Genomic DNA, 24386 nt, shown 5'->3' on the forward strand with positions numbered 1-24386 from the left:
GCAGTGGAGTTCTAAGTTCCAAGTATGTTTAAATATTAACCATATTTTATTAGGCTTCATTAAAACATTTGATGACTGTTTGTCACCCCATGGTAAAAAAAACTAATGAAAAAATCTCAAGAATAAAACGGCATTTTTGAACCAGATTTGAGGCAATTTCCTCAAAGTTGGAGTTCTCACCTTAACAGGGATCAGTTCAAATCCAAAGACTTTTCTTTTGTTTTAATGCAGAGTTCATTAAAGTTGAGTCCACATCACTTCACTCTTGACTTTACTCACTTTGAGGCATTTCCGATACTGTGCTTTCACTAATATGGGTTAAAATGGGAAGCCTTGCAATAGTGTAGTGGTTTGCTCTCACCTCACAGTGAGAATCTCCCAGTTTGAATTTGGCCTTGGGGGCCTTTTAATGCGAGTTTGCATATTTCCCTTGTGCATGCACATGTTTAATATCTGTATTATGTCACAGTAAGCTGGGAGCAGATACTCATGAATGCTGTTCATGAGCTTTATGAGTCTTTGTCTTGTTGGACGACAACATACGGTAGTGGAAACTTGTTCTTTAAAATGTGTGTCTGAACCAGATGTAAAAATAGCTTCATCTTCAACAAAACTCTGCAATCTGGAGGGAAAAGAGGGAACCACCGCTTTAAATCGGTAAAAAACATTTAATTAGAAACATGCCTTTTAAAACATCAACAATGTAACATTAATCTGTAAAACTCGTGAGTCAACAAGTCTCTCTGCATCCCGTCACTTCGGTTTAGGATCTGCTCAATATTTCGAGGCTTAACGCATGAAAACCAGTTGGAAAACTGGGAATCTGCAAGGATCTGATGACAGTGAGAATGAGTTCCAACAGTGGAGCAAAATGACATTTTGCAACGGTGCGTTTCACCTCAGCTCCTTCCTTTTTTTGTACGTGGTATTTAGAATAAGTGACGAGGAAATTAATGACCGGAGTAAAATCCTGCTCAGCTCTCAAGGTAACCGAGTCTTTTTTCTGGTTCCTCTGCAGGTACAACATGTTAAACATCAGGCTGGATTTTTTCTTGTAGCCACATAAAGCCAGAGCATAGAGCTCTACTAATCTGCACTCTGAGGGCGTCCAGAGCAGTGCCGGATTAGAATTAGCCATGCTTTGCAATTGGTTGGGATCGGCGGAAACCATTCAGCAGCCGTTCTAAAGAGCCATATGTGGGCTGCCGTCACTGCGAAACACTGACTTGGCAATTTGCATCTCGTTAAGGCCTCCCACTCAGTTCTCCATGTGCGCTTCCCTGATGGGCTCCTGATTCAGGAAGTCCAGCGTGTCGTCGTCGCCCCGGCGGCTCGGGGTGGACAGGTACTCCAGCTCGTAGCCTCCGCTCCGGTTGGCCGGCCGCACTTCGCTGGAAGCCTTCTTGTGCTCCAGGATCTGCTGCAGCTGGTGGCCGGCGTACTCGGGCTTGTTGGTGAGGGGCCCCGCGGGCACCTCGATGCCCAGGATGTCCGTGACCATGTAGGGGCGGAGCCAGCCGACCAGAGGCGTGCTGCCCGGCGTGTAGTGGGTCTGCCGGTGGTAGAAGAGGAGGCCGTCCACCTGCAGGAATGACACCACAACTGAAACGTTTTTATTGTGACGGCTTGTGGGAGGAGTTTCAATCTTGCCAAATCATCGCTTCTATGCTGCTGATGTTGTGTCTTGTTTTAGACTTCAGCTCAGGCTGGTCGCAGACTGGGATGTGATCCACAGCTGGAGGAGGAGGAGGAGCTATGCATGTGACCGTTTGTCCTCCATGCTCCTTAAAGAGCCTCGGTGTAAAATTAGCCAGTTTCCTCAGATTCCAAACATCCAATCGCAAATCTTCACAAAAGAGAAATAACTACCACACACACACACACACACACACACATCTCTCTTTCCCTTGCCGTGCCCACGATGAAGACTTAAAGGGTTGAAGGTGTGCTCTTACACTGAAGCTGTACTCCGCTGTCAGAACTTTCCTGATCGACTCTGCGGTGCACTCGGCATTCTGGAGCCTCACAAATCGAAACTGTTGGGAGCAAAACAAAATCAGAGCATCGCTTTGTTACTTCCAAGAACAACTGGATTTCCTGTTATGTGAGAAAATGACTCTTCAACTGGTGACTTTGTTCTTAGAGAACAAAGCCGGGTTTAGATGCTTTCCTGGTGATTTGACGATGAAACTTCACCTCCAAGTTCACTCAGGCTCTTGCAAACCACCATGATAATCAGAATATCCACTTTTAGAACGAGAAACTGAAACAGGAGACTCGTTTTTCTTTGTTTCCTTTCACCCCGAGGTGCTGTGGGTGCACTTTCAGGATTTTATGAATCCCACATGTCGGAATTAAGCTCGGCAAGGCAGTAAAGGCAATAAACAAAATGAAGAAAAGCTGCGATAGAGAGAACATGTTTCAAGAAATGGAAAATTGGCGGGGGGGGGGGGGGGGCGACGGGAAGCAGCTCGGTACACACAGGATTGCGTTTGGCAGTCTCGGACAGGCCCTCGGTCTCCTCCACTTTGGACTGGAGCCAGTAGAAACGGAACTCGGTCTGTTGATGAGAAAACAAGCACTGTAAACAAACACACACACACAAAAAAAACCACTCATCTGATTCTTAGCCAATAAGATAGGCAACGTGAAAAAAAAAAAAAAAAAAGGCACATCTGTGCCCCAGACCCGGCTACTTAAGCAATTAGACAAGCATTCCTGGCCGGCTGAAGGACGAGAAGCTGGTCTCACCGGGCAGTCGTAGACCGGGTGGCCTCTCCAGCACATGACGTCCAGGATGTAGTACGTTCTGTCCACCTCGCTGTAGATGCAGTCCAAGATGGTGTAGTCTGCATGGAGTACCAAGGAGAGGACACTAAAATAATCTCCTCTCTGAACTCAACAAAAAAGCTCATTTTCAAGCTTTCGCTGGACAGCTTTTTTTTTTTTTTTTTTGATTTGGCAGTTTAATCTTTCATTCCAGCTGCTGCGGCGTCGAAAGCAAGACACCAGGAAATAAGACGACTTGACATCATGGCCTGTAAAAGTAGCAGCTACACAAGTTTTTATCAGCAGCTGTTTCCTTAGAGGAGTTAAGAAACACTTTGTCACTCCAACATTACACTGCACATGTGACATAGTCCAAAAAAAATGAAGCGTACAAATATATTCGGGCACAATTCCAAGTTCTCATTGGTTACCGTTGTGCAAAACGCTCAAAATCATGAGGGAATTATCTCTGGGAGGAAAATAAAAACAAAAAATCTGACAATGGAGAAACGCATGCGGACGCTGTGAAAACCTTTAAAAACAAAAGACCCAAAAACAATTTGACGCACAACGAGCAAGAGAACAATAACCACACCTTTCCCACTGTTTGTTGCATCTGTGACTCTCAGAAACACCCAGACTGGACGTCAATAAGCCATCTCACGTTCTTGTCAGCAGCTAAAACGCACTGAAACGCTGCGTTTCCGCGAGTTTGAACCGAGCCTGGCGGGTTGAGGAGGCGACGCCTGCGATCGTCACGTTCAAAACCAAAATCTGGGCGCTCCTCCGATGCGGCAGGAATCAAAGAACCTTGGTGGGCGAGTGGGAGGAACCTGCTCTTCCTGCCGCTGTCAAGACGCACCGGGCCGGTCATTATTGCAGCGAGGCGCGGAGACGACGGGCCCACTCACCTTTTCCCATGGCCGAGTTGTGTCTGTTCCCGCCGGGCAGGAGGGAGGGGAAGCGGTTCACACAATAGCCGCTTTTCGTGTACGCTGCGGTGGAGCCCTTCAGAGGGGACACAGACAAAAAAAAGGGGGGGAGAGGGAACTGTTCAACGACACTGGCTCGTGGTTGGAAACACTCCGAGACACAATTATGTCTCGTCGTATAAAAGGGAAGAAAAAGTGTGAAAGATAATTGTCCTTTCTCGTCTGGTGGCTTTAATCTACTGCTGTAAACTATACGATTACTGGCTTGATGCTAAAAGTGGGAAAAAGAATTAGTGGCTAAACTTGTGATCACATTATGACTTACTGTGTCCTTATTAAAAAAAAATAAATCAACAACCCAACAAGCATTTCTAACACTTCCCGTGCTCGTTTGTTGCCTTTTTATGGACATAAAATATCCACATTAAGATAATAGATTAACTTTCCATCACGATAAATATAACTACGGTACTGTACATAATAGCAACAAATAAAGCATGTGTATGGCCTTAATAAAGCAACAACGAAGGTCTAATAATGTAATCGGCGTAAGATCTAAAGGTTCCATATTATACAGCTTAACAATTGTCATTGTTGTCATTTGTCCAGCGTCATTGTATTCAAAGTGTTTTCCCCCAAATCTTCACAGAGGTGGACCTCCTCTCTCGACTCGGAGGCAAACTCAGAAAAACAAACAGACAAAAGAACCCTTGAACCCTCCCGTTTTCATGAAGCCCATTCTGGTTCTCCTCTGCAGCAGAACACATCTGTGTGGCGTCGATTCGGTCGAGCCTTGAAAGAGTAAACGAGGACGCAGACGAGCGTCCTCGTCCTGACACCGTCCACCGGTGCATGACAGGGTGAGAGGAGGGCTGCAGTCTGATGAGAGGATTAACATGCGGCGACAATTCTCTGCCTCTGATGATGATGATGAGCGGCATTTGTAAGGTTTGTGGTTAGTCATGAACCACAAAACTGCAAGAACAGGAGGTAAAGAAGGCCTGTTTTACCGTTCAGGCTATTACATAACCCAGAGAACAAGAGGATCATTTGGAAAATCCTCAAACGTCCCACCCCGGGGACACTGTTATTTCACTTCTTCAAACGTCCGTCACAGTGACGACATTAAAGTTTCTGCAGACGTTTTATCGGCAGAAGGGCTCCAGATTGATTTGGTTCCAGTGACGGAGCACTGATGACCAACACTCGTCTTCTCCCAACCATCAGGGTGTCACAATTCACAGGTTTGGCAACAGTTCATGACTGGGCCTATATTGTTTTAATGACGATCTAACAGCAATTACTCCTCTCCGTTCGAGAAACTGAGTGAGTTGGGTGATTCAGTTATGAACATTTCAACATTCAGAGAAAACTGGCATGACACACTTCTCTTCAGAGGCATACGGCTCCCGAGGGAATCATTCACTGCAGGGCACTTCCTGTTTCGGGCCCACATTATTAATGCTCAGACATGGTGGCTCGTCTTAATCACACACGCAGCTCACATCATCCTGTCTGATACCAGGAACGGTTTGAAAGGACCGCTCCAATTTACCAGCAACACAGATGGAGCATAAGAATCCTCAAAATATCGATTCGGAGAAGCCGTGACCGTGCATTAAAACTTCAAGACGCCGTGACTGCTGCTGCTGCTGAACTCTGCTGGGGACGTTTGATTGGGGGTGAGGGAGGGGGGGGTGAGACATCAGGAGCTTCAGGATGGGTTTCTTTGAATTCAAGCACATATTAGCTCACACTAATGTGCGCGAGGAGGAGCGGCAGTGACTGGTTTCCTACCTTAGAGGCTACGATGAGGGATCTCTTCCCCACAGGACAAACCACCATCAGCCAATCAGTGTCCAGCTCTGACGGGACGTCCACCAGCCACTCCGACAGCATGAGCTGGGGAGGAAGAGCAACTCTTGTCAATGACGCCTTCATCTGCAAAAGTTGTGCCAGAGCTGCGACCATGGAGCTCATCCGCCCTCTGCTGGTCGTTTTAAGAATGCAACAGGTCAGCAGCCTTTATTATGAAGACTTTTTTTTTTTTTATACTTTCCAAACAAAATTTATCTCGAGCTGCAAAACTTGTAAAACCTTTAAAACGAGCATTACACAGCTCAAAGAATGTATATACATATTTGCGAGGCATACAATAAAACTGTATTTAATACATTTTATAATCTTATCAGACTTTAGGCTGTTTAAGCTTTTGCGGTAGTTTCTAGTGTTTCTAACCTTTTTACGGCCACTTTTAATTGATTTACACAATTAACCATTTTAGCAGTGTTTATTCTTGAGCCAATTCTAGCAACAGTTGTTTTTTCTCTCTTCCAAATACCGGTTTTAATCCATATTCCCAATTTGACATTGGTTGGCCATCTTGAGCAAATTTCACCTTTTGGCAAATTGTAGTTGTTTTAACCATTTATAGATGCTCAAGCTTGAAGGGCAATTTCAGCAGTTTTATCTGCTTTGCTCTTTCTAACCAGGACATAAGAGAATAAAAATCTTTATTTACACATGATTTTCTCACACTTTCCCCTACGGAGGTTTGAGAAGAGCCACATGTGGCTCCGGACCTCAGACCTCCAAGGAGTGAAACCACATCAAACCGACCTGGTTTGCATAGTGTTTTGGCAGCTTCCTCCTCTCGACCTCCATCCCCTCCTCCTCCTCCGTGTTGTTGTCGTTGTCTCGCGGCCGCTCCCCCTCCTCCTCCTTCTCCATGCCGTCCTCCCCGTCGCTGTCGGCCCCCGTCCAGTCCCCATTGGCCAGGCGCCGCGCGTGGTTGACGTAGTTTAACCTTTTGCTAAGATTTGCAAGGGATGATAAGACAGTTGGTATGTAGGTATTAATACATGCTTCTTATCACTCCTTGAATAAATGTAACAATAAGGACGCAATGACAAAGTGTGTTTTCTCTCGGCCGACTTCTTCTCAGGGGGAAAATATGAACGCGTGCCTGAGAACATTTATCAGATTCAATATGGACTGATTGGTCCATTTTGCTTCCACAGCCGCCTGCTTCTCCAGAATAAAGAGAAAGTTCACCTCTTCTGCAGCTCCAGGAAGCGCCGTCGCCGCTCGCTCTGCTCCAGCACGCTGTACTTGCTCTTGTACTGAGCCAGCCGAGGGTGCGGGCAGGCTGTGCTGTTGGGCTCGTTGGACACAGCGAAGCTGGCCGAGAGGGCTTGGGTCAGGTCATCCATGGGGACACTGAGAATCACAGCACCGTCACCGTAAGGAGGCTTGAAACCACGATAATTCCATCATTCATGTCAATGCTGCAATCCTGAACACAGCGTTGGTATACAAGTTGAAATTGTGTTGCACTCTCACAGTCATGTGGTTCTTTTATGCGGCACATGCGCAATACACCCATTAATCTGCATCATCTCTACCTGCTGGGCGGTTACATGCCACAATGTACAATAAAATTTAACTGCTCCTCTCACGGTGCAAAACAATAAAATGCAGCAAAGATAGATGCAATATAACCAAGAACAGTGCAATACGACATTGTGTTTGCTCAGTCGACAGACATATTTCTATTCAAAAGGCAAAAGCACATTCTGAATGGACTTAAATCCAAATTCATCATAGGACTATGTATCAAGCATTTTACATCACAGAAGAACAATATTAAATAATTTTAGAGTGATGTAGTAGTTTCTAAAATACATGTTGTGGCCTAGAGACAAGAGAAGCGGACTTGGGATCGGAACTTTGTAAGTTCGATTCCCACAGTGGACAGGTTAAATGCTGAAAAAGGAATTCCCCAAAAAGTAGGAATAAATTATTATATAGTATAGATATGGGAAGAAAAAAACCTGACTTGGTGACATTTGTGGACCCTTATGAACATATTCTTTACATAATTTACGATGTGTGATCTATAATCTTGTGTTAAAGCAAAATGGATCAATTTCTATTATCAATACAGTTGAACTAGTTTCTTTATCCACTCCCAAAAATCATTACACATCACATATCCACATGTTCTGTCCCCTGAGAGAATCATTTGTGTTGCTATAATTAAACACGCAGAAATTATTTGATGTATTAGTTTATGCAATTATTATGAACTCCCTTTCTGCCCTTTGAGCTAAAAGCAGTGTGACAGTTTTATATAAGTGTGTGCAACTGTATAAAAACTGTAAAGTTTGTTTTCATCACATAATTTACTTCTGTCAGCATCCAAACTGTGCCCACGTCACTAATATGCAGAATGCCGTGATAAATTAAACACGCGTGGAAATGACACAGCAGAGAAACTACAATGAAGACGATAAAACTAAATGTGTTCAGGTCAGATTGACCAACATGACTTCATTCATGAACGAAAGCTGCAAGTGAACCTCGAAGCAGTTAGCATCGAGCTAAACCTGCTAACATACCGGGCCGAGAACGCGCTACCAGCCTTAAATCAACACTTCCGTGTCACTGCTTTAACCCCCATCCAGCTGGATCTGTACCAAGTGGAGTTTAAACCGCAGACATTGTTATATTTGTGAAAGAATAAGCTGTAATGTTAGCCGTGGTGTAGATACCTGGGACGCTCGAGGAGGCTGCAGCGGGAACGTCACAATGACGTCTGCACTGCTCTAACGGTGCAGGTTATCTGTGGGCCAATCAACAACTTAAAACTATCCCGGAGTTACAGCTTCGAAACTTTCTCAGAAATAACCTTTTTGTTGTTGTTTGTTTAAAAAAAAGCAAAACTAGAGCAAGGCTATGTTGATAGTTGATGTTTTTGTGCGTCTTTTCATGGCGAATTGTGCATTCTATGTCTGTCTTTGTTGTAAACGTGCACGTTTTGAGTGGTTTCGCACCATTTTATTGCTCATTTAGCATCTCCCATGTGGTATAAAACTAGTGGATGTAGACGTTTTAAGTTACTTTTGATTTTTCATTCCTCGTTCTTCTTGTCATTCGTCCTTTCTGCATGTATTGTTATTCATCATCATTTGAAGATTCAAGTCTATTTCTAACGTACCACGCTGTTCGTCCTGCTGGGAGCGCTGTTGGCTCTGCCGCCCCTCATTCAAAAGTCTATAAAGGAGCTGGTGAAAAAAAAAAAGGAACGAAAAAAGCAAAAGCAGAACTTGCCTTCAGTTGTCCGAGCCTCGCGTCATGGAAAGAGTTACTTTGTTGCAGCGCGCTCAGGAATAAACAGAGAGGAATGGTCGCTGTGCGTAATGCGCGCTGAAGCTGCGCGGATGTGGATTGTTTTGGTCGCGAATTGCGCTTTTTTTTTTTTTTTGTTCAATCCGTGGGATCGACTAAAGATGCGCAGGGACCTGTTTTACAAGGATAACGCAGCAAGTTAGACTGCGAGGGAATACCGTCACTCATCCTTGTGTTTTGTTTTGTTTTTCTTCACGCACTGCCGCTTTGTCTTGGAAACAGTTGATCAGTGGATCTTTTGGAACGCGGATCGATGTGCAGGAGAAACAAGTGTCCGATGAGTGGACGACGGGCCGCTGCATACTGCTTTCACAGGATTAAATCTACCATCGGGGCTTTTTAAACAGTTTTTTTTCCCCCTCCAGCTTTTGATTCGGACGAGCTCTGTGATAAAGACAGTTTGGATGTTTAAACTAGTTTGTGTTTGTGACTTGGAAATAAGCAAAGTCCTCTTCTGATCAGTTATAGTCTGTAAGTTATTGTTCTGCTTTGAGTAAAACCCAATAACAAAGCAGCAGCCTCAATGGGCTGAGGGTGCAACAGTCTGCCTTTTGTGGATGCAAGAAATAGTTTCAAGTAACTTTTGACACTTCTCAGTTTATGAAGCGTCATATCATTAAAATTAAATAGATCATCTTGTGCTGCTGCACACCTGATCCAACAGCTGCCATGTAATTTGAGATGTCCTTTAATATTACAGTGAGCCAGTGTCAGAAGTTTCCAATACAATATGCACCTGGGCAGCAGCATGTTTGTGATCTAGGCACTATGTGCATGTAGAGTTTTCTGCTTTTGGAAACCACTGGAGTATCACAATGTCAGTGAAAGCCAAAGCCATCTACACTTTTTTAAGTGAAAACCAGGAGGAGATTAGCATCCAGGAGAACGAGGAACTGGTCATCTTTGACGAGAACTCGGTGGATGGTTGGTTTCAGGGGGAGAACAGCAGAGGGGAGAAAGGTCTCTTCCCTGCCTCTTATGTGGAAATTATCCGCACACGCTCCAACTCCAATGTGACTGACTGCTCCATAAGCCCAGCGGGCTCTCTAGGAAATGACTCCTCCTATTTCCCATCCACCCCCAACACCCCCCTTTGCTTGCAGCCGAGTTTTTATGACGACGACGATGACGACTGGGACGACTGGGATGACAGGTCCACAGTGGTGGATGATGCTGATCACACCAGGAGCCCTGGTGCCAATGGACATACCCATCAGAGCCCGCTGTCCAACAACCCCAACGTGCACTATCGGGCCAAGTCAGTGTCTGGACAAGACAGCATCTCCAGCTCCAGGAAGGGCAGCATGGTGGGCAGAAACTTGAACAGGTTTTCCAGCTTTGTCCGCTCAGGGGTCGAAGCGTTTGTGCTTGGTGATGTCCCCATGATGGCAAAGATTGCTGAGTCATACACCATTGACATGGGGGCTCTCGGGCCCCGGTGGAAAGACAACCCACAGCCTTTCTCCTGCTCCATCGAAGACCCCACCAAACAGACCAAGTTTAAAGGGATCAAAACCTACATTTCATACCGGGTCACCCCGAGCCACACGGCGCACCCCGTCTACAGACGCTACAAACACTTTGACTGGCTGTACAACCGCTTACTGCACAAGTTCACTGTGATCTCCGTGCCTCACCTGCCCGAGAAGCAGGCCACGGGCAGGTTTGAGGAGGATTTTATCGAGAAGCGCAAGAGGCGGCTGATCCTGTGGATGAACCACATGACCAGTCACCCGGTCCTCTCCCAGTACGAAGGCTTTGAGCACTTTCTCATGTGTGCTGACGACAAACAGTGGAAACTGGGCAAGAGGCGGGCGGAGAAGGACGAGATGGTGGGCGCACATTTCATGCTGACCCTCCAAATCCCCAACGAGCACCAGGACCTTCAAGATGTGGAGGAGCGGGTCGACAACTTCAAGGCCTTCGCCAAGAAAATGGACGACAGCGTGCTACAGCTCACTCACGTTGCCTCGGAGTTGGTGCGCAAGCACTTGGGTGGATTCAGGAAAGAGTTTCAGCGGCTGGGTAATGCTTTCCAGTCCATCAGCCAGGCCTTCATGCTGGACCCTCCCCATAGGTCAGACACCCTCAACAACGCCATCTCCCATACGGGCCGCACCTATGAGAACATTGGAGAGATGTTCGCAGAGCAACCTAAGTATGACCTCTTCCGTATGCTGGATAAGCTGTCGCTGTATCAAGGCCTGCTTGCCAACTTCCCTGACATCATTCATCTACAGAAAGGTAACCAGCTTGTCTGAACAATCCCAGTATGCGAGAATCTTTTCTGATCTTGCCATGCATATAAACTTCATTAAGTGAAAGCATCAGATGTACAATATGGGAGATGATTGCATTCTGAATCAGTACAGATGGTTGGATGTATCTTTCGCCGGCCATCCGGTTTTCATTGTGCAGTTTTTTCTCACTGAAATCCCCAAAAGCTGCTCTGAAGCTGTGATTTACCAGCCACATGAACCGTACATTCATCAATACATCTTCTATGCTTCTTTTTGCAACTCAGGGTCATGATGGATTGTTGGATCATCACTTAGTATAGGCAAAGGCAGTTTTCACCCAGTCCATCACAAGACAAATGAGCTTTCTGTTTCACATCCATTTCTGGTGCTGTGTTAAAGGGAGGTAACTCGTCAAGGTTCAAGCAGATCATCAAACCTAAAAACACATCGAGGCATTACAGCTCTGCAACATGTGAAACTAGAGCGAAGGGAAAGCGTTGCAAACGCGAATAGCTAAAAATAACACAGAAAGTGTCATATTTTCAAAATGTGGGGGAAAAGAAGAACCCCAATTGTGTGTTTTTGTCTTCTTTTTTTTATTAGTCTGTGCAATTTGTTTTGTTAAGGATGACAGATTAGGTCAGACGTTGCCTCCAACATCTACTTCGTTTTGCGCACACACATTCACAGACACTATCTGAATCAGTCACTGTGTTAGTGTGCCTTTTTTTTGTGTCAGTCAAGGATGAATATTAGATCACTCACACTCCCAGTGCGTTTGCTCCTTTTTTGCAAACACTTCGCCAACAAACATGGAGCAAACTGTCCTGGGAGACAAAGTAATATTCCAGAAACTGTTCTTAGTCCCTTTAAAGAAACTGTGATCAAGTAATTGAAGATGCAGATGCATAGAAATGCTCACTCTAATAGAAAGTTACCACAAATGTAAAGCTTTATATTGCTAACAATCTCCTTTCTTTTGTGGTTATCTTGTTCTTCATCAGTCTTCAACTTCAAACGTTTCTCTGTGCTTACTGAAAACCGGATTATTTAAGGGGTGGGGCTTGCAAGCATCATTTGCCACAGCTTGGAAGTTGATCCCATCCACTTCAACTCTCACGATACATTGTGGGAACGGTCAGTGTCTTCAGGCTTAGGAAGGACGTTTGAGTCAACTTTGAAATATTCAAAAAATGAGATAATTCTATCTTCTTAACTTTTGTAGGTTGAATGAGGGAGGATGTGTTTTGAGTTGATTTATTGTGGAAAATCAAATCAGAAATAGGTTATTATTCAGTTCTCCCTCGTATCTAGAAGTAGAGTAATACAAAGCATATGATGGATCTCATGATAGATGCAATAAGTGTCCGCAAACGTTATGTATAAAACTGGTTTGTCATTTGGTTTGAGAGCTTGCTCCGAATTCTTTTCAATAGTTGATGAGACAAATCGTGCAGAGCTTTATTGTTGTGTAGAATTACAACCAACAGCCGTGATGTAACCCTGACATCTGAGTAAAGCTGGCGGGAGACGGTGTGTGAAAACAAACGGTCAGTAAAGGAGGTCATGTTATCAGATTGCTGAGGTCTTGGTCTCCCCTCTTCACTTTGTTTAGGCCAATCCCGTGTATTTTAATTCATGGATGAGTTTTTATGCATATTCTCATTCATCCAGGTAAGTGACTTTGGGATAATGGATCAATGGTAATACACATGTAAAGTAGATAGATGTGTTGTAATTATTAAGAGATGAGTCTTAATGTTTTCGGTAAATGACCTGTAATGGATAGTGTGGAACGTATTCTTTTCAGAAGCTTCCATGATCCTGCCCCAATGCAAATGTTGACCTGTTTAATAAGTAACTTTATTGGCTGTAAACCATCAAGCAAGGGATTGTCCTGGAGCTGCACCACCCCTCATTCAAATATATTGTGGCAGGGATGTGAACGTAGGTCCTGATTTTCATAAAACCTGCTGTAAAATCTTCACAGTGGCGAGTAGCAGCCGGACTGTCCAGCGAACTGTGTGATTTCCTTGCTCGTTGATATATCATCATACTGTGTTAGCATCCAAAGAGACATATCAGCTGATCTGAGTCAGCTCAGGAGGAAGGAAAGGGCCGCTACCATTCAGAGCTATTATCTCAGTGAAACAGCTGGCGCTCATTATCGCAGAGGTCATTTCTGATACAATTTGCTGTTTACATTGAGACGCTCCACCCAGGAATTAGATGAGGAAAACAGAGCCATGTGACTGACATTAAGAAGTCGCTCTGATAACGAAGGAAATGGATGGATCGGTTCAGCCCTGAGGTCAGCTCCTGTTTATTGTGTAGAACTTTTACGGTATCTTCTGGTTTTAGCAATTCACACAGTCAGGTCAGTTTTTATTAATAACATCAGATGTCCTTCTTCTGCCCCCCTCCGGGGTCGCCATGGCAGGTCGTGATCTGCATGTTTGTCTTAGAATAAGTTGTACATTGAATGCTGATTCTGATGCAGCACCCAGTGGGATTCAAACCTTGACATTCCACCCACGAGCTGGCTGCTCTAACCTCCAGGCCATTGCTGCGTCATACTTCGCTCTTATTAGACACGCTGTAAATGGTAAGATTAAATGAGGAAAAGGGCCATGATTGAATGACTTTTTTTTCATGCAGTAGTCTGCTGCTTAGTATCTGCATTACACAGGTTTAAAAATTTAATCCTGTCTTTAAAATCGGTTTAAAACTCTGTGAATTATGATCATTTTAACACTCAGCAGAAGTGAAAGCACTGGAGGAAAAGTGGGTTGTCATCCAATATGGCGACAACAAAGAACGGGCTCCAATAGTCAGCAAGGTGTCCAAATATATTATAGACCAAATGTCTCTGGTGTTACCACACCTATAACTAGCAGTTGGTGGCTAAACACAAAAACATTCACCTACAGAGATAAATCCAATGTCCTTCAGCAAACCGTAAACTGTATTCAATACAATATATATATATATATATATATATTTGTATATATATATATATATATTTGTATATATATATATATATTTGTGTATATATATATATATATATATTTGTGTATATATATATATATATATATATATATATATATATATATGTATATATATATCTTTTCACAGTTGTTGTTTTCCCCTATAGAGGATGATACCTATGAGAAAAGATTTTAGTTCAACCATTTAGCAGCAAAATAATCAGGTGTCTTGTCATGTGTTGTATGTGAGACTGAATATGAGATTATCTGCAATATTCATTATCTTTGAGGTCTTTGTGAACAACATGCGTTCTACAATCTCAGTCATTTCTATATGATTGTTAGGTATTTAGTGGTATTTAACAGTTGGAATGCTTGCTAAGAGCAGGCGCATGTTTTGAGTCTTAACGCTTCCCTGAAAGCTTAAATTCTTGGCATTCATCTGCTCATTTGAGGCTGAAACGTTGTGTCAGCCCGGCGGACCAATTGTTTTAGCAAACAGCACCCTGATGTGAATCCTTCAGTGCAAGGTGCTGGAAACACACTAGAACACGGGTATTCTGTTGGCTGCAAAGTAGTAAGCCGGTAGCCAACATATGACAAACATGAGGCCATCATGCAGGAGTGTTTTTGTGCAGGCAGGGTCCTCTCCGCCTCTGCTGAGTCTTCCCTGCCGGTGCAGATATCATCCCTTGATGTGACTTGTGTTCCTTTGAAGCAGATACAGCTGTAGCAACACTCTGAACACACAGAACTCGGGGTCAGCCTTTTCCGGTGCACTCCTCCTCCGCTTATTTCCCTCATTGCTTTTTTCCTGCCGAAATCCTCAGAGCTCTGCTGGTTTCGCGCCATGATCCCGGGGAGCATGCCAGCTACAAGAATGCTAACAGACTTTTAGGACATGGTGATGGGCAGCGACTCTGCGTCAGGAGGAGAGGATTTTGCGCAGTGCTGGAAGAATGTCGGGGTGTGCTCCACTCAACGTTTTGGCTTTCGTGCAACACATTTTCTCTCTCTGAGCTCTGCTGTTGCTCAATCTGTAAATCGCTCAGTCACAAATGCTTCACCTCGCTTTCGGCATCCTCTTCATCTTCACATCTGTCTGATTCTTTTTATCTATTGCCCTCCTGTTTCCTCGGCAGACAATCCACATCAGAACCATCTGACTGGGCCGTTACGCCCAGAGAACATTTATGTTATCTGGTTCAGAGGCTTGAAGTCGTGACGGTGCACTTCGGCAATTTGAACCTCTGCCAAGGCAAATCCCACCGCCAGACCTTGATCTAACGTGAATAGGTTTGGACGTCTTGATCTGAGGGGGTTCATAACAATGCATTGTTGTAGAATAAAGGCATTCTGTGCTTTTGTGTGAGGGGGAGATGTAGGCCCCGTCAGCTCCAATCACACTGCCTGTTACAGCGCCTTGTTGCTTCTGTCTCTGTTGCTTTAGTATCATCCCTGCATTGTCCATTGGTGCAGTTGTAACGTTGTGGGTTGTGTGATGTGTGATGTCAAGAGACTTTGAGGACACACTTCTGTCCTTCACACAAGTTGACAAAGATTGAAATGTGTGTATTCTCGAGTTGACACACAGGAAAGACAAAAGGATTCAAGAGTGTCCAAGCAAAAATCACAAGTCCACCATTTGTCAGACTTTGAGTCCTGAAGGTTTTGCTCTGTTTTGACCTACGTGTCAATCATTCATCACTTTTTTGAGGTCAGTACCTCCTCTGAACCCGAGTAAAACCTGGAGTTGTGGCGCCAATCACTAAGGAAGTTAATGAAAACTTATTGTGACCCCGAATCATTAATTTGGACAACTTATTTACTTTCATTCAGTCATGGTGTAACTCCATGATTGACCAAGTTGTGGGAATGCACTGTCTCAAGGAAACACCCACCTCATATTGTTTATTACATTTTTTAGAGGTGTGTGTGGGTCAGTTGGCAGAGGAAGCCATCAGTTGTCTTTTTGACCTCCCATCTTACACTTTTTATGTGTTTTAACCACTCAACCAATGCAAAGTGGTCACTGCTGCCATTAGTGTGTGAGCGCGTAAGTGACTGTGTGAGTGAATGGGTAAAAATGTTAGATCATGTGAAACACACTGAGGCCACAGATCGGACCATTGCTTAAAAGATGCTCTCATGACTAGAATGGGTAGAATGTTTAGGCCTTTATCAAGGCAATGACCATATATTTCTTCTTGTTTCTGGCAATATAGGCTAAATGACCATGACAGATCACATCACAAGAAAAAGTTGAGCGATACATTTAAACAAGCGTCCTTTGTGTAGGATTTGCAGAATTTTGTGTAAGTAGTGACAAACCAAACACTTTCACTTCAAACTTTTTATTCTATCACATAGACATGGAGTGTGTTCATCTCTTTCTCCCTAGTCTACCCGAACAGACAAATTAATTTCACATCATGATGTTAATTAGTAACGTTTGACCTTTGAAATATCGTCTATTACACATTTGAGTTGGTGCCCTATGAAAAGTAATTCAACTTGTATGTATTTTATTTTTTGTGTTAAATTAAAATACACTCAGTGATTTCAGTTGATACTGTGTTCACATGTGAATAAAGGCCATCCCACCATATGTATATAAATTCGACCCACAACTGTGTAAATGGAGACTTGCATGAACTTAAGGTGAATCTGAAATATTAACGTTTACAGAAAAACATCCCAAATGCCGTATTTTTTCCAGCTTTTTTTTTTTTTAATTTGCAAGGTGATCATCAGGTTCAGTACTCCTCTTGAGTAATGATAATCACAGCTCTGCTGGTCTGGTATTAATGAAGTTTAGAATATTATGTGTATTCTAGGAGTGAGGATAAAGTGACACTGACTGAGAATAAAGCAGATATCATGAAATGGAGATTTTGTACCTGGCAACAATCTCCGCTTCAACCAGGGAGAAACGCCACATCGGAAAGCTTTGAATAAAGTACAAAAGGAAACACAAAGAAGTGAAACTGACCCGCCCCCCCACAGTGTGGCTGTGTCTCCTGTCTGACTTGGTCACATGCTTTGTAAGATGAGATCTGCGGTGTCGGCTCTGAATCGAGTCTTAATTCATATCACCAGAGACATCGAGAGAAAATTGGAGCAAATTTGCACTTAAACTGCGAATTCATGACAGATGTAAACTCGTGTGGTTGTTTCAGCATAGAAAGGGTCCTGCTTCCCTTCTCTCTCGCGCTCTGATCCACACCAGAGCGGGCGATTATTCAGTTTGAGGCTGAACTTGCTCCCCTGGGATGTGTCTTGCAGGCCAGCCAGACTTTTCATATGGACAAGAGGTTAGTTGTCCTCCAAATGGCAACACAATACCCACATCCAGGCTCCCATCATTTTAAAGTTAAAGGAAAAATATATTTTGTTTTCCACATTCTTAGAAAATGTGGCTAATGGAAAGCAATGCTCACCTCGTATTTAGGTTGGGGATTGTGACTGCGTCAGTGTCTCGCAGTGTTTTGACTTCATGGCTCTTAATTGGATTGTTCTAAGAACTGACCCGCCTGCTTTGTTTACGAGATCCAACAAACATATGGCCGATTAAAATTCTTTGATGCTTGTTACAGAGCACAAGAAAACAGCAGATCTTCAGCATGTAAACAAACTGTTAATCTGTGAAATTGGGGTTTAGCGAGCATTTGGTGGCCCAATCCTGGCAGGTTTGGAACAGGGATGGTTTGTAATTTGGCTGAAAGAATGAAATGTTTCTCTCTCTCCCTCTCGCTTGCTCACTCGTAAATCTTAACAAAGCCAAGACCCTCGTCTTTACACACTCTGGTGATCCACTTGTTTCTGCATTCCTGTCTGTGTTGGCCCAGAGAATCGTCGTTTCACACTGAAGGAGGTTACAGATGCCTCCGGCTCCTCGTGACTTCACCACCTCCCAAAGCCTCTCAATGAACCGCACGTTTACAGGCTCACGTGTACAATTGCTGTTGAAGGCAATCAAACGAAGCACCTTTAAGCATTCGTTGGATATTGTAGTCTAATGCAACATGATCCCTGTTGAGGTTTTACAAAAGTGTCGACGGAAACTGACTTCCTGCTTCAAACTCCTAGTCTTGGCTGCTTTTCTCAATCTGTTGGTGTGTTTGTCTTTAGCTGCAGTCGTCAATGCAGTAAATGACCATCATTGTCGCTATGCGAGTGTATAAGCTTTACCACCAGATTTCACCTGGTCAATTTAGGATTTGAGTACTTGAAGTTAAACCTCGCTTTAAAATGGGTGTTGTTCAACTGTGTTGCCATGACTGTGTCGTCATCTCTGTGGAGTGTTTGTTCACATTTTGTTTGACTTGCAATCATCTCATGATCCAGGAACCTCAGAATTGTTTTTGACATACACAAAACAGTTCTGACATACAAAAAACTTTTTTTTTTGTGGGCTGTCAAGTAAAGCCTCTAAAAACCCTTTAAAAAATTAAGTATCTATACAGGTCTTGGTTTACCATTTTCCCATGCACTGCACTTGTTTTCAATTTCCTAAAAAGTTTAAATGTAAGAGATTTTATAGTAGATTTCTGATTATCTGGCCCTCTATTGGAAACTTATTTTTCCTGTGTTACTTAAACATAGCATCTGTAATTCAACTGCTCAAGGCAACTGTGGTTGAGGAGAAAAGTAAGTAAGTAAGGTTTATTTATGAAGCACTTTTCACAGATTAAAAAAAATTACAAAGTTCCGTACATAAAATTGGTGCAATGAAACAGAACATATAAATTTCATAAAATACATTAAAGGTGGGTGAAAAGCAATCACAAGCAAAGCTTATTGACAAGCAAATGCACATTCAACTAACTGGATTGTTTCTTTTTCTCTCAAATCGGCCCCCAGTCGTGACGTTATACTAACACCTTATAGCCTCAAATCAATAATTAAAACCAAACTAATCCCACAAAAGAGCACCTGAACGTAAACCACCATCAGAACATAGATGGACACGCTCACCAACAGGATATTTAGCATTTATTTCAGATTATCCACAGAACATAAATTGCACGGATTAAACCCGATCGTGCACAGGAGTAACATGCTGACCTCACAAAGAAAAGTCCTGGCTCAGATGTGGATCTCATGTTGCAGTAAAGAGATAATCCTCACCTGTGTTCTTCTGTGACACATTGGTATTTGTATGACATATACTGTTGCTCGATTCTGTCCATGTAATGTTAAAAAAATAGATGTATATACTTTATTTATGCTTCTATCTGGACATTTATCTAAAAACAACAACAAATAAAACCAATTCAGAGGCTGAGTAATTGGAAAAGTAAAATTTCATTTCACCTCTACCTTTTCAATATTTCATTAGTTGTTGTTCGTCTGCTCTGAAGGCTCCACCACCACGATATGACCTCAAACAGGAAGACAAAAAAGAGGATAGCTTTTTAGCTCCACTGTGTTTTCTTGCATTGTCATGGAAAAAAGGAAAATAAAAGTCATTGCCATCTGTATTTGTTCATGGTTTTGACCAATTCTCTCTCTGGCACGAGCTGCAGCGGTTAAGCTCACGGATTGTTGTTTTGGCCCGTTCTGTTGGACAAATAATGACACTTTTACCTCTTCAAGGAACCAGAAACAAGACGTTCCTCATCTCTTCCTTTGTCTTGTAAACAAGTGTAGAGTTGGAAGGTGGCATTCCTGACATGGACCTCAGCCTTCGTGTCGACAGAAACAAAAAGTTCCAACCTAGAAAACAACTGGATGTGTTCTACATCTGCCTTCATGGTCGGACCGACATGATGTCTGTGTTTGGCTTGTGGACGCTCCCCCGCTCAGAGGACGGCACAGCTCTCAGTGCCTTGTGGTCTTGTCTCGTGCAAGGATGTTGTTTTGCGAGCGTTTCTGAGCTTTCATAAAAGTGCGGACAGTGGAAAAGCTGAGGTACGATTCCTCACATTACACGGGAGAACCTGACATGTCAGCAAGAAAAGCAGAGCTTGTGATCGGCAAAGCATTCTCTACTTTTTTTGTGTGGAATTCTCCTTTGTCACTCAATCCAATGCAAAATGTTCAATTGTAGAAGTTGGTCTGCCTAGGAAATAGCACATCTGCTCCATAATAAGGAAGCTGACAACTTGATAAAGTTGATTAAATGTCACAGTCTTGAAAGATTTTGGGACTGTTGTCTCTTAATACGATCATAAAAAGCTACACAAAAGGACTGTGATGTTAATATGAGCACTAACAACTGGCCTGCTCGTTTACATGATGTATGGTGACAACATTCGGTCTTTATTGTTGGAATCTTGGGAGCTTGTGAAAGCTTGGTGAAGCTAAATCATATAAATGCTTTTGTTGGTTCCAGCTTTTCATTTTACTGCTTATTTTTTTCTTTTACAAAGTCTCAAGCTGTACTGAATTGATATCAATAGCTCTGTGTTTGTTTTCAGACAGATGTGACCTGTAAGGAATTCTTCAGTTTGAAGGAAAACAAGAATATCTGGACAAACAAGTACCTTGTAAATGCTTTGATGATTTGAGATTTGTAACTTCTTTGTAAACGTGTATTTCATGACACTACAGAGTTTCAAACAAACAAACAAACAAATCCACCAATAATTTGAAGTTATGCCGTAACACATCAAGTTCTGGTGTCATCTTGCATGTTGAGTCCTCTTCCAATCACTGACAGGCAGTTCAGATGTACCTGTTGGCAGATGATGGATTTGAGGTTACATTTCTGGCTTTTCCACCTCCATAGTGTTGGCATGATGTACCCAGACAAAGCGTGTTCATTGGTATGACGTAATGGATTAGCTTTTTATTCTCACTGCCAGCAGAAACTGTGAATATGCCTCCCAAACAAACAGCCAAAGTGAGACGGCTTATATTGACTTGGGGGTTGTCCACATGGGACCGCCGGTTCATGTAAATGCGTCGTCTTTGGCTCATTATCCAAATTTTCCAGATTTTGTTTTACACACGGGTCCCAGAGTGGGTAAATTCTACAACCCCGGCTTGGCTGTGAGGTGTGGACGGCAAAGACGATCACCTGTGGGGGAAAAAAGGTGAAATAACCCAACTTTTCATGCACATCACAGACATATTGATCTTTTGCACATGCTCAGTAGATGGACAATAACAACGATGGCGGCCTCCAGAGTGGCATGACTCCCAGTCCATATTCTCCTGGGATTTGGTAGTTTTATAGTTGACAGTCATCGAGAACAACAATCCAACTTGGTCATCTGTGCATACCAATGTCCATGTATCGTCATTGTTAATGTTTATAGTGTATTGTTCCCTGCATGCACTTGTGTCTGGTTTTATTTCAAAAGCAAACAACAGCACCCACGAGTGGATCAACAGGAAAACGCATGTAAACGCAAAACGTTTCTGAATTGAAAAAGCGAAACTTTATGCAAGCTTGAAACGTTGTCGTGTAAATGTGGCCTTAGAGTTCATATGTTATTTTCTTACAGTCACTTTCCCTGTCCCACTTATACTTCTGCACTGTCGCTCATTATGTGGTTTCATTCCTTATTTTCACACTGAATCACATTAAGTTTCATCCATACTGCCTCACACCAGTGGAAGAAAGAATGCAATACATTGGGTTCACATTCTCTGCCTATTAGTAGCAGGAACATCTGTTGAACATCTCTCTGCATGGCTTTGATTAAGAGTTTCAATTTGAGCATTGGAGCTTTAAGAAGAAAGGTCATTTTTCTGTAAGTTTGGGTTCAAACAAAAAACACCAAATATGCACAAGATATTTTCCAGTGTGCAGAGGAATTTCTTTTCTTTTCTTTTTTTTTGACTGTACGTTCCTATTGAAAGTTCAGTAGGGTGGGTCTGTTTTGTACAGCCAGTACAAGAAATGGATTTAAAAAAAGTTAAGGGGGGGGTTTAAATTAGTTGTGTGCACATTCCAGTTGTGGACAAGAACTCCAGTCCTGTTTTATCTGTGTGTCTGATTGGCCGGTGTAAACACTATTACTGTTAGCTTACTCAGCAGTGGAGTTCTTTCTTCATGTTTGTGTCTCCTCAAGGCACTTACAGCTCGTTTTATGCTCCAGCAGAGGCCTTTGACCCTGTCGTGCATTCTTGAAGCCTCTCCTCTCCTCTCCTCTCCTCTCCTCTCCTCTCCTCTCCTCTCCTCTCCTCTCTGTTGTGAATGTTTCAGCTCGGTCTGACAACAGACTCCACAAACAGCTGAGCTGACGACGCTCACAGTGAGGAGTCATTGTTGGCTAAAGTGAACGGTGTTGCGTTCACATGATGGTGATGATACGGCCGTTGAAAGGCTGCATTGTGATGGCACGAATGAGCTTCTGTTTACAGTCGTGTTCCGATCAGAACTTTTACCTGCTGGTCCCAATTTGATTTTTTTAGGATTGAGTGTCAACAATTCCTGATATTTTCATGACACAATTCCTGTCTTTTGTTGAAGTGTTTTCATGGGATACACAGTATTCAGTGGTTTACTTCCCAGTCGTTCACCATCTCTCGGATGTCGTCTGTAACATGTTGGGCTGGATTTGACTGAAAAGTGTCCCAATTGCAAACTAAGGTCTTGTTCACACTGCAGGGAAAAGCAACCCAATTCTGATTTTTTTACTCACAACTGATCCATATCCAACCGGTTTTGTGGCTGTGCGAAAGCTCTAATTCCTATCCTTTTAGACCAGACCCAGGCCTAGATAATATGTGGGACCAATAAGAATATTTTTCTGCATGCGACCGCCTCGTCATTGACGTGTGACTGACGTCGCAGATAAGCGCCGGAGGAAGTGAAGTGGCTCCACTAAAATGTTAAAAGCTGTGCTCTCTTTCTACCCCATTTTCCTTCTTACCCTCCTCATTTGTCTTGATTCTGTCGGTTCATATCAAACAGCCACTTGAAAATTAATCTCCATGCGCTGACCTGTGTTGCCAGATATGGCGGGTGTCCCCCGATTTCGGAGCCAAACCCTCTTACCTTTTAACTTTTACTGTTTCAACATGATTTCTACACAGGTTGAGATTTGGACTGATTTTTATTGAGATGTGTGGTTTTTTTCGTTGTTTGGGCTGAAAACAGTGAGCATCTGGCAACCCTGGTGCTGACCGGAATGCCATGTGTGAATAGCGTGCTCGGCACAACTTCACGTCGTCTTTTGCACATGCGCTCTGGGGCCTGAACCGATAATGTTCACACAGCAGTCTGATAGAGGTCACATTTTAAATGTAATGTGAATGATTGCGCAAAAAAAATCACATCCCAGAAAAACAAAATGGTGTGGTCACTTATTGTTATCAATGATCTTGTATGTGTCACGTACTTTATTTTACAGCACCAATAAGACACAGCAGGATATAATGTGGGGCCTTTAAAAGTGTCAGTTATGTGGTTATTTTTTTGGAGTTAACGGAGCGATTGAATTCACTCTTCCTGTGTGTTGTGAATATTTGTACATTTCCGAAGTCATCTGTATTATTTCTTGAACTATGGGAGCTTTCGCAGCTCAAACTTATTGAGCAAATTGCTCAGAATTATGGAGTATGTGACGGGGTTATGGGCAATATGAAAGCACTGTTAGTGAAGCCTCTGTACTCTGCTGTCTGTTTTTACTTTTTAGACGTCGTATCATATTGGTTGTATTGAATGGACCTCTGGTGCTTCCACCTCTTGAAATGCTGTTCATACAGGTATTACAAATTGGATTGTTTTGTTTACCCAGTGCTGACATGTTAGCCACTATGTGGCTGTTGTGACTACAATGAGGTTGTTACATGGCTTTTTTTCCCAGCGTGTTGCAAAGGGTACTCAGTTTATGACAGTTACTGTTTCGCTGAACAAACAGAACAACCATATTTCACCTCTGGTTACCAAAACCTATTCACTTGAGCTCAGTTTGCTGTGAGCTTTTTTTTGGCAGATTTTCAGAAATGCACTCAAGGGGAATCCAAACAAAGTGTACTAAGTGAACATCGAAAGCCTCAGAGGAGTCAAAACATTTCTCATTCTAAACTACATTGAGTGGGGAATACGTTGGGCAAGGTTCGTCACATGTCACCTGCATTTTGGTGGAAATGACATGAATGTTTCACAACAGTCAAATACAATCACTTTGTGTGTTTTATTAAACAGCAACAGCAGCACATCAGCAGCTTCAACCACTTGACCTAAAAGATTGGTTTCTGGCTTGTTTCCCCTGGCTGACCGTATATTGCCAACATTTTAAAAAAGATCCTACATTCAGTATTTTTCATTTTCGTTTTAGTTGTAAATCACGCAAAAGCCTGAATTACTG

General features: G+C 43.0%; 2 protein-coding genes across 3 annotated transcripts in view; one reads left to right on the top strand and one right to left on the bottom strand.

The window, feature by feature from the left end:
* Positions 1–529: 529 nt before the first annotated feature.
* On the bottom strand, positions 530–8282 carry snupn (snurportin 1). 2 transcript variants are annotated; one of them, XM_080504450.1, is made up of 9 exons: positions 8255–8282; positions 6756–6920; positions 6321–6513; positions 5499–5603; positions 3681–3777; positions 2752–2849; positions 2483–2560; positions 1956–2036; positions 530–1582 (listed from the first exon to the last, which is right to left on the bottom strand). In XM_080504450.1, the coding sequence occupies exons 2-9, from the start codon at positions 6911–6913 to the stop codon at positions 1259–1261; spliced, it is 1134 nt and encodes a 377-aa protein (XP_080360576.1). In that variant the 5' UTR covers positions 6914–6920; positions 8255–8282; the 3' UTR covers positions 530–1258. The 2 variants fall into 2 exon arrangements, with proteins under 2 accessions (XP_080360576.1, XP_080360577.1); XM_080504451.1 differs by having other exon boundaries at positions 6756–6996; positions 8255–8273.
* Positions 8283–8907: 625 nt separating this feature from the next.
* snx33 (sorting nexin 33) overlaps positions 8908–24386 on the top strand; it is a 29930-nt gene continuing 14451 nt past the window's right edge. Inside the window, exon 1 of the mRNA XM_080504449.1 lies at positions 8908–11135. Coding sequence (XP_080360575.1) covers positions 9707–11135 — 1429 coding nt within the window. The 5' untranslated portion in view covers positions 8908–9706. The remainder of the gene's footprint in view (positions 11136–24386) is intronic.

This window comes from Blennius ocellaris (assembly GCF_963422515.1).
Source record: "Blennius ocellaris genome assembly, chromosome: 11".
NCBI classification, from domain to species: Eukaryota; Metazoa; Chordata; class Actinopteri; order Blenniiformes; family Blenniidae; genus Blennius; species Blennius ocellaris.

Excerpts from the sequence above, each read along its gene's own strand:
- snupn (XM_080504450.1), bottom strand. The coding sequence starts at position 6,913 with ATGGATGACCTGACCCAAGCCCTCTCGGCCAGCTTCGCTGTGTCCAAC. Across the intron at positions 5,604-6,320 it reads CAAAACACTATGCAAACCAG|CTCATGCTGTCGGAGTGGCT; the intron begins GTCGGTTTGATG and ends CTTCCTCCCCAG. Across the intron at positions 2,037-2,482 it reads AGACTGCCAAACGCAATCCT|TTTCGATTTGTGAGGCTCCA; the intron begins GTGTGTACCGAG and ends TGCTCCCAACAG.